The sequence below is a fragment of the Poecilia reticulata genome, linkage group LG21 (assembly GCF_000633615.1).
Source record: "Poecilia reticulata strain Guanapo linkage group LG21, Guppy_female_1.0+MT, whole genome shotgun sequence".
Lineage (NCBI taxonomy): Eukaryota > Metazoa > Chordata > Actinopteri > Cyprinodontiformes > Poeciliidae > Poecilia > Poecilia reticulata.
The window spans coordinates 1,713,358-1,723,322 of NC_024351.1; the positions used below are offsets into that span (position 1 = coordinate 1,713,358).

Here is a 9,965-nt window from a genome sequence, read left to right on the forward strand (position 1 = left end):
TTTTTTTTTATTATGCTGTGTTTTAATGTACAGCACTTTGTATCAGCTGTGGTTGTTTTAAAGTGCTTTATAAATAAAGTTGGTATGGTATGGTATGGTACAATACAATACAATATTAATGCTGCAACTAAAAACTAGTCAAACTATAAAAAACTACTACTATAACTAAATCTAAACTAAAACTCAACAATAACATACTAATAACTGAGAAAAACTAGCAAACACAATCTAAAAACTAACTAAAAATAACTGAATTAGACAAACAAAATGTGACAAAGAAATTAAACTATGATAAATTGCTGACACCCCAGTAGGAATCCAGTTGCTGCCTGGAGAAACAAGTAAAAGCTTCTAGAGGAAGTTCTGCAGCGACAGACGGACAAACAGCCGGTTTCTCAGGTCAGACTGAGCGGCTGGAGTTTCCCGGCTTACAGATCTGAGGAACATGTGGAGCCGATCGCAGCTGCAGGAGATAAACATCTGGTCTGAGTCACTTCCTGGAGCACAGCGCCCTCACCAGGCTGCTGGAGTACTGCAGCCTGGTGGGTTAGGAACAGGTCAGGAGCGAATAGGTCCCACAAACATTTACATATTTCAGTCTGGTCGTTTCAGAATGAGCTGTTTTAGGGCTTCTTGTCACTTTAAATCTAAATAAGCTGCTGCTGGAAAATGAATGCAAACAGATGCACAATTACGCAATTGTGCATCTTTGAAAAGCAGAAGTGGTGCCTCCTGCACAACCAACAAAAATGCAGCAAGTGGTTTCTGGGTGGTAAGTCGTCTTTTCCAGCAGCCATTGTCCAGAGCAGACAGCTGTAAAACCAGCTGACTAAACATGCTGGAGCTCAAGTTGGGTTGCTAGGTTACGGCGAAGTGTGACTCAACAATTGGGAGGTTTTTTAAATGGCTCAGTTACCAGATACCAAATAATTTTGTTTTGTTTTTAATCTCTTGGGCTGTTTTTAGAAGCAGTAGAGACCCAAATGAAGAACAAAAACATGCAAAAAGTGAATTTTGCAAATCAGGGCCCCTTTAACTCGTAGTCAGTCCACAGAATAAAAAAATTCTTAATGGATAAATGCTGGATGTTAGTTTTTATGTTTTCATAAATATCCCAGAGTGTTTTTACATGAGTAAAACTAAAATTTATGATGATGGTATGTTCTCTCTGTTGCCTGATTGATTCTGAAACCTGTAATTTCTGCTCAGACCCTCATGTTTCACCCTTAATTCAGCCATTTTAAATCCAGTTTAATTACAGACTCTGGAGGTCTGAGCTGAGTTTGTGCTGAGTTGGGCTTTCTGTGTGTTTCTGTTCCAGGTTCTCCATCGTCACGTCTCGGCGCCGTCTGCTCAGTCCGTTCCTGCTGTCTGCTTTTCAGAAGTAAGGTTTCCACCGTCTCAACCATGAAACATAATATCAGAAATGACCAACTGGAGCCAAACATTTCTAGTCTATAAATCTGTAACTCTTCATTGGGTTGAGCTTGGGAAAACCATTTCAGAACCAGTTTGGATTTGTGTTTTTCTTAATCCTAAGTAGCTGTAGGCCGTGTCCACACGTAGCCAGACCTTTATAAAACAAATATCTTCACTTTGTTGTTCAAAAAATAATATCATAAACACATGATTGTCTTCAGAAAAGTTTTTATCCACATGAATCGTCAGAAATACGTCATTGAGTGTTGTTTTAAACATGCCAGACCAACAGGGGGCAGTGTAGCGCACAGCTAAACCCGTCAGCCAATCAGATTGCTTCAAAATAACCAACTTCCTGTTAAGAATTAAACCTGGCATCAGGTTGAGCAGATTGAACTACTTTTTATTAGAACACAAAGTCAATAAAACATTAAACTTGTTGATTGGAAATCATTTCAAAGTAATTAATATTAGTCCATTATTTGTCACAGACTCTAAATCTGAACCATGAACAAACATAAACTCAAATATGGAGTTTTCTGAAATCTCCACTTTGGTCAAAGTTTTTATAATTAATTGTTTTTATTTATATTAAATGAAGCTAAATTCAGCCACTATGTGTCAGTAACAAATGAGATGTAGCTTTCGAACCCAACAAACTCCAGTCCGCTTGCCTGGAAAGTCCGGTTCGTTTGGGGAGGTGTGAACACGTAATGGACCAAAGAAGCAAACTCTGGTCCAGACCTCAGTCTGGCTTCGGTTGAAGTGAACTCTGGTGGGATTTATATGAGCACTTGGTGGAAGTAAAATAAAATAAAAAAAGACAGTCATGTTCAGTTTATTATTGTTAAATGTGTTTTCCAGCTGTTTGCATGTGCACAACGTTGCCCTAACGCCTCCTATCCTATTGTTTCCACTGTGACATCGATTTTTCAGCCTGTTTTGTTTTCTTACACGTCACATCACAGAGTACAACCGTTTTCTTTAACTCTTAATCACGTTGTGGTTCTTCTGAAGGTTTCTGAGTAGAACCAGATCAGCTGTCTTCAGTTTGTCCTTCGTGGATCCAGAGTTTAGTAAATAAAGATGGACAAAGGGAGGAGGGCTGGTCTGGAAAGCTAATGTTTGTGGAGCTGTGCAGCTGTCTGAGAGCAGCCTGCTGCTCTGTGGACACACAGGAGGCGTTGGAGGATTAAAAGCTTGCAGGGCCTTTTATTTTCCCAGAATTCCTTTGTCCCTACTCAGTGTTTGAGGTGACTCCCCCGCCTCCTCCTGTTTCTCCACATGACCTCCACCTCTCTCTCCTTGAGCCCCACCACCTCATTTTGGCTCCTCCATATTCCTTCTGCTGCTTTCTTTCTCTTCCTCCGCCATTTTGCCAAAAATGGTGGATTTTTTTCACATTTAATTTCTGTTCATTTAATTGATTAGATCATAATCTAAAATGGTTAATAAGCATTAACCATTTTGTTTCTGTTTTGGCCTTCAGACTGTGTCCTGCGTGTCCAAACACAGTGAGGTGCTGCCCTCTGTAGGACATGTGGCAGAACTGCAGGTGGGTTTGGAGTCCGGTTTGAAAATGTGCCTTTTTGCTTTTCTATTTCCTATTTAATCATTTTCCTAAAATAATGGCCAAAGGTCTTTGAAAATCTCTTTCGGGGAAAAAAATCACCACTTTTTTATATGATAATTTGAAGGATTTTTCAGTTAAAATAATAATTATGCTGAGATCATTAACCATCTACTGATTTGCACTTCAGCTGAGTGAGGAGCGTCTTCCTTCAGCTGCTGGAGTTTTCAGCCTGAACGTCTGCCGACCAAACGCAGACCAGGACTTTGGTGAGAAAAACACTCCAGACATTTCCTGAGTGTGTTTGTTAGTGAATGAAACTCTGAGATTCAAAATTTGAGAATTTGCTACAAAAAAGTTGAAATGCTTTGCTGCTGAAATGTGCTATACAAATACATTTTGATTTTGAAATTTAAAAAAACTCAGAAATTTTGAGATTCAGTTCAAATATTTTATTGAAAAAATCTTGTAAATGTCTGAGCTTGAAGTCAAAAATTTCCTAGAAAAAAATCTGAAATTTTCTACACTTTTGTTGACTTTCAAAACGCAAAAAAAACAGGACTTTTTAAACTAAAGAAATGCCATTTATCAATGTTTCCTAGCAAAGTTTTTTGTCAAAACGTTTCCTACTTTAATAGCTCAACATTTTTCATGTTTTGTTCTAGAAACTTTCTGATATTAATCTAAAATTTCTGAGTATTTGGCGGGAATTTGCTCCCTTTTCTTCTATCTATTTGCCCCAATTCGCCGTTGTACAAACTGCAGCTTGAGATGTTTAATTTTTTTAATTTATCCAAATGTCTTAATAAAGCTGTTGAATTTGGGTAAATATGTTGAAAAATAATCTAAATATTTATCTATTTTGTCTCTCATGTGGCGTAACGGCAGGTTTTGCGGTGACGGGTCACGTGGACGGAGCGGGTAAAAGTCACGTGTTCGTCAGTGAGGTCGATCCGCTGGGCCTGTCGGCCAGAGGAGGTAAAACAATGCTGAGGTCCTCCAGCAGAGGGCGCCCTTTACCCGGCTGCCACTCATATTCAGAGTTTAATCTGCTACATTTTTTAGCTTCTTAGTTGATTCAGAAAGTGATGAAACGGTGATTTAAATGTAAGAATAAAAAGAAACTAAGAAATATTTTACTTGCGACCCCAGTTTATTTTCAGTTTGAAAGTTATTTTTTAGGTTTGGATAAGTAAGGAAAAATTTAATATTTGTATGTCCAGACTTTATTTTTATTTTATGGCATTTTTAAATGATGACAAAAAAAAATCTCACACCTGACCACTGGATGCAGACGGTTTACACACAGAGCCAATCAATCAGTTTAAGAAAAACTTCTATCAGAGTATCATCTCTGATCTGGACAATCAGAAATTTTCAGATTATTTTTTAAAATTTTCAAGAAAAAACTAAATAAATTTTTAAAAATCTACTAAAAACTTTTTTTGAGATTAATCTAAAAAATTTCTAAATGTTTGGCTTTAGGAAATTTTCTCAGTTTCAAAAGTTGAAAATTTATGACTTGAAACTCAGAAAATTTCAATTTTTTTCTAGAAAATTTCTGAGATTAATCTGAAAATTTCAGAGTTTTTGTCATAAATCTGCTTCTTTTTAGTGACCCTGATATGCCGTCGTACTTTTCAAAACTTCATCGCTGCAAACAAACAGTTAGATGAATCCGTCAACACAATTAAATGTCATGATTATTTCTAATCTTTTTCTGGCTTCAGGCCTGCTGGCCGGAGACGAGGTGCTGGCCGTGAACGGGTCGGCCGTGTCCGGACTGGACCTGGATCACCTCCAGACTCTCTTCAGACACCAGAATCTCCGCCTGCTGCTGAGGAGAGACGAGCTGCCTGACCCGGAGGAGCCCAGCATCACATGGCCTGACCCCTCTGACCTCTGGGTCAAGCAGTCCGACCTGCACACCTGGACCTCAGGTAACGCAGCAGAACTCTGGCAGAGATTAGCAGTGACACAGTGTCAGAACCAGCAGTTCAGATGAATGTTAGAACCTTTTAAAACAACAAAACAAACAAAACAAATTACCTGAATGCTGAATTTAATTAACAATTCATGTCACTGTAACAGAAAAGTGCGCTTGACTCGATATTCATCTTAATTAAGTAATTTTTACTTAATTTTACACCTGAGTTGTTTTTTGTTGTGCAATGTCAGATTTCAGAGCTGGATTGTTTATTTTGACATATTTTTGATGAGTTTTAGGTGAGAAATAAAGCCGTTTTTTTAACTTCCTGTTTGTTTTTCAGATGCTGCGCCCCCTGCTGGTAGTGACCCGTCTTTGGCGCTCACGCTGGAATCACCTGAACAGGTGAGCTTCGATCTGTAAACTATTTGAATCAGCTGCCAGCGATTATTCTGATGATTAATCGGATAAAAATTTGGCTCATTCTACGGGTTTTAACTGACTCAAAGGAAAAGAGAAATCCTACAATCACTCAAATCTGACGCCATTCATTTTTGTTTACATTTTATGAAGAAGGAAGTTGACCTCAGAGTCTTCTTCAGAGGTTTTTGGGTATATTCTTCCTTGTTGCAGCGCCACCCCAGGCCAGGAGGGGAACAGGTGTTTCAAAGTGTTTGGTTTGTTTGATACAAAACAGCTGGAAATGGAACAAATGTTGCAACAGGAAATTACCAGGTAGTTCAAAGAGTTCAGTTTCCAGTTAAATTTTGCTTTTCTTGTCCATAATTTCTGAATTTAAGCTCAGATCTCTGGGAAGAAAAGCAAATTTAGCCAATAATTTCCCACGATGAACTCTAGAGGTTTATAGATTCTGACTAAAACATTTGCTGATGCAGCATCTAAACTGCTTCACCCCAAACTTCATCTTCTCCCTGAGCGGAAACCGACTCTTCCCTATTTTACCCACAATCCCCCCTGCCTCCCAGTGTGAGTCACATGACCTGCAGCCGGCCCGGTAATCTGGGTTTACGCCGTCAGGAGTGTTTGTGAAGTTGCAGCAGACTAATCCTCCTGCAGGAGCTGCTGAGTGTTTGTGAGTAGCTGGGTTGATCCCAGAGGCGACCCCTGACCCCTCACCATGGGCGCCCTGTGCTGGGTGCTGCCGCTGGAGGAGGACGCAGACACCCTGGAGGACGGCGAGGGGGTCGGGCTGCTGGACGAGGCGACCTGCTGTCTGGGCCGGCGAGCTCCAAACGGCTTCGCTCTGCTGGTAAACGATCGATCTTTGATTGGTTGATCTCATTAGATCGGACTGAACTCTGGAAACTGCAGAAACCAAATCAGATTCAGGTGGAGCCAACTGGTTCACTGACTCTCAACCAGAAAACACCAGCCATATGGAAAACCTATTATCGGAAGATGTAGAGAAATTTGATGTGATTTGGTGCAGAAAAGGGCGACAGACATACGGGACCTTAAACATGTCAAACTTTATTGCATTTTGTTGTTTTACAACCAAAAGTTTCAATGTATTTTATTGAGATTTTATGACAAAACAACACAAAGTAGAGCAAAGATGTAAGGGGAAAATAAAAGTTATAGTTAGTTTAATAGTTTTGGCACGAAAATCTGGAAAGTGTGGCATGCATTTATATACAACATCCTTCTTTTGTAAAACCAAAATACAACTGATAAATAAATAGTCCTTCTGTGTGCAATTTAGTCTTGACTCCAAACACCTGGTCTTCATGAAAAAGAAGCAAGAAAAAATGCTACAGCAAAAATCTGGGAGGATGTCATGTATGGAGCTACATTAGGGCCGTAAAGATTTTTTTTTTTAACTGAAGACAAAAAAAGAATCTGAAACTGAAAAAGAAGTTAAAATATATTTTTCAGATTAAAAGGTTTTTTCACAATTCATGTTGGATATTGGGGGGCGGTGGGAGGGGGGGGGGTGGAATCATAATTGATAGTTAATCACTAGTCAAAATATATCAAAGAGAAATGAGAAAAAAGAAATGCCTTCAAAACATCATCAATATTTTATGCTTCTGTGATTTGTTTTCAAAATAAAATGCTTCACTGTTATAAGCTACTTGCGTCAACACATGACGAAAATCTCAATGGAAAAAATATGATGGCATCAAACTTGTGCAGCCCTTTCAGTCTGTTTTTTCCCTGACCGCATCCAATTCCAAAAACTCTTCAGGAAAAGTGGCTTTGGAGGTTTGTGGAGTTTTTCTTCACTTGCAAAATACTTTTTCAGTTTCATTTTATGGCACTAATTTAGCTCCATAGAAATGGAATACTCTGATTTCAGTGCCTTTCCTTGTTTGTTTACTGTAAATTATCTGTGGAAAAGAATACAAACAGCATCAGAGGACTGACGGATCTGATGATCTGAGCTGCTGGGCTGTTTAGCATCGTTTCTTTTCCAGCTTTCCTCCAGCCGTTAATGAGCGTTTATGTTCAAGGTTGGGTTTCATTTTGGTTCTTTTGTCCTGCAGATCAGATGTTTTCACACCAGATTTAGGAACTTTTCTGAGGAAGCTTCCTGAGTGGGATCACAGATTCCTGGAGAGAGGTCTCCTTCCTGGCAGTGAAAGCGCTCCGGCTCGTCCTTGGTTGTTATTAAAAGCTCGGCGGAGCGACCGGGCCGCCGGCCGTTTAATAGAAACTGACAGACCAGATTATGATGATGAACGAGGTGCAGAAGCTGCTTTCCGTCCAGCTCTGGTTCGAAGGTTTTACTTCCTTTCTTCTCTACTCAGTGTCTGAATCACTGAAATGTTCATCCAGGCTTGAGTGGAGGTTCCTGGTTTCTGGGGTTTATGGTAAAATGTGCCCTCTGCCCTAAAGGTGGCGCTGTGGAAAACACGTCCTCTAACTGCATTTATGTGAAAGCTGAATGTCAAAACTTAACAAAACGTGCAGTTTATTCTGAAAAAAATAATATAAATGTTGCCAGGAATATTTAATTTGCCCAAAACCTTTAATTGTTTATTCCAGATTTGTGGTGCATAGAAGCTGAATGCAGCTTCTCAGCACTTGGCTTGATGAAGCAAATGACTCAAAGAACCAGTTTCATGTTTTCTGGTCTTTTTAAAATGTAAATACTCATAAAGACTCTTTATGATTTTAACCTTCTTGAACCGGTGTCTACAGGCCGGAACATCTTTATCCGACATGCTGTAAGCCTGGAGTTGTGGCTTCATCCAGGATAATAACACATGTAAATTATTTGTGGATGAAATGTATCTAATTGGTCGTCATCGCTGGGTTCCTCTATTCTCTCCTTCCAGAACACGGACCGGGTTTTCTCTCTGTACCACACCTTCCCAGAAAGTAAAACGTCGGACTTTGACGTTCCCAGAAACCCGTACGTCAGAGAGGAGAGTCTGCATCCGCCAAGCCCCGCCCACCTGAGCGTCTGTCAGCGGCTACGGAAAGTCATCCAGGAGCTGGTCGACACGGAGAAGTCCTACGTCAAGGTGGGAATTTACAGGTTTTAAAAGACGCCCCATGTTGCTGTGAAGGATTTAATTTTCATTTTTATGTCTTTTCCTAATTTCATTCTAATTTTGTTCCCGTCAGGATCTGGTTTGTCTTTTTGAAATCTACCTGACGCCGCTCCAGACCGAGACGTTCCTCAGTAAAGATGAGGTGAAAACGGAGGACACGGAGGTTTTGTTGTTAGTTTTCAGGTTCTGGTTCTGAAGGTGTCGTCTCCCTCAGATGGAGGCGCTGTTCGGCAGTCTGCCGGAGATGTTGGACTTCCAGAGAGTTTTCCTCCAAACGCTGGAGGAGAGAATCGCTTCCTGTCCAGAGTTCAGCAGCTTGGAAACTCCTGAGCAGTTTAAGGTTGATTGTCACCTGATTTCCTCCTCAAATTTACTTTAAAAATGCATATTTTCATTTAAAATGTATGGAAGAATTAAAGGATTTTAAAGGATGTAATATGCAAAATTCACATTTTGCACGTTTTTCTGCTTCCATTTGGCTTCCTACTGCTTTCTGAGTGTTTAAAAAAAAAAAAAAGAAGAAAATATCTATTTGTTTGGCAATAAGTTCATGTATTTTGGTATCTGGAAAATTGTCCATTTCAAACAAATTACAGGTACTGCTCCTCACCTCCATGCCTACAATCTCATGCTACGCTCCAGCACATTTGGTCAGCTGGTTTTACCGCTCTATGTGCTGCACAATGGCTGGTGCAAAAGATAACATACCATCCAGAAACCACTTTCTACTTTCTTGTTGGCTGTGCAGGAGGCTCCACTTCTGCTTTTCAAAGATTTACAGCTGTATATTTGCACATCTTTTTGCAGCCATTTTTACGTGAGTTTAAACGCTGAGTCGGGGGATGTGGCCAGCAGCAACAGCTTAGTTGGAGTTAAAGTAACAGAGACACTAAAACAGGTCAACCTGGAACTGAGCAGACTGAAACTGAAACCTCATTATCTAAGAATGATTTGGTGCTAAAAATGTAATATAGCTTTTTTTTTATAGCCCACATATCCTAACTTGTTCAAGTAAGCATAGTTTTTATACTGATTTTCCTTCAGGTGCTCCTCTTCTCGTTGGGTGGATCCTTTCTTTATTACGCCGACCACTTCAAGCTCTACAGCGGCTTCTGTGCCAACCACATCAAAGTCCAGAAGGTTCTGGAGAGAGGTGACCATCCAACATTCACTGTTTCTGTCTGATCTGATCAAACACGAGAGCTGGACAAACCTAACAGCTGCTTCTGCGATGCAGCGAAAACAGACGCAGCCTTCAAGCACTTCCTGGAGACGAGGAATCCGACCAATCAGCACTCGTCTTCTCTGGAGTCGTACCTGATCAAACCTGTTCAGAGGGTCCTGAAGTATCCACTGCTGCTGAGGGAGCTGGTGTCTCTGACTGATGCTGAGAGCCCCGAACACACACACCTGACAGGTAACACACGCACCTGACAGGTAACACACGCACCTGACGGGTAACACACACACCTGATAGGAAACACACACACCTGACAGGTAACACACACACCTGACAGGTAACACACAC

The 9,965-nt window shown here is 40.4% G+C and overlaps 1 protein-coding gene across 4 annotated transcripts in view; it reads left to right on the plus strand.

The window, feature by feature from the left end:
* The window catches only part of LOC103457169 (T-lymphoma invasion and metastasis-inducing protein 2-like), a 46,793-nt gene that overhangs the window by 31,899 nt on the left and 4,929 nt on the right, over nucleotides 1–9,965 (plus strand). For 3 of the 4 annotated variants that reach the window (XM_008397134.2, XM_008397133.2, XM_017302352.1), the window contains 11 exons: nucleotides 1,322–1,384; nucleotides 2,909–2,974; nucleotides 3,180–3,258; nucleotides 3,878–3,967; nucleotides 4,720–4,929; nucleotides 5,260–5,321; nucleotides 8,219–8,407; nucleotides 8,511–8,579; nucleotides 8,652–8,777; nucleotides 9,482–9,590; nucleotides 9,675–9,854. In XM_008397134.2, coding sequence (XP_008395356.1) covers nucleotides 1,322–1,384; nucleotides 2,909–2,974; nucleotides 3,180–3,258; nucleotides 3,878–3,967; nucleotides 4,720–4,929; nucleotides 5,260–5,321; nucleotides 8,219–8,407; nucleotides 8,511–8,579; nucleotides 8,652–8,777; nucleotides 9,482–9,590; nucleotides 9,675–9,854 — 1,243 coding nt within the window. The remainder of the gene's footprint in view (nucleotides 1–1,321; nucleotides 1,385–2,908; nucleotides 2,975–3,179; nucleotides 3,259–3,877; nucleotides 3,968–4,719; nucleotides 4,930–5,259; nucleotides 5,322–8,218; nucleotides 8,408–8,510; nucleotides 8,580–8,651; nucleotides 8,778–9,481; nucleotides 9,591–9,674; nucleotides 9,855–9,965) is intronic. The other variant, XM_008397135.2, reaches the window with a different exon arrangement.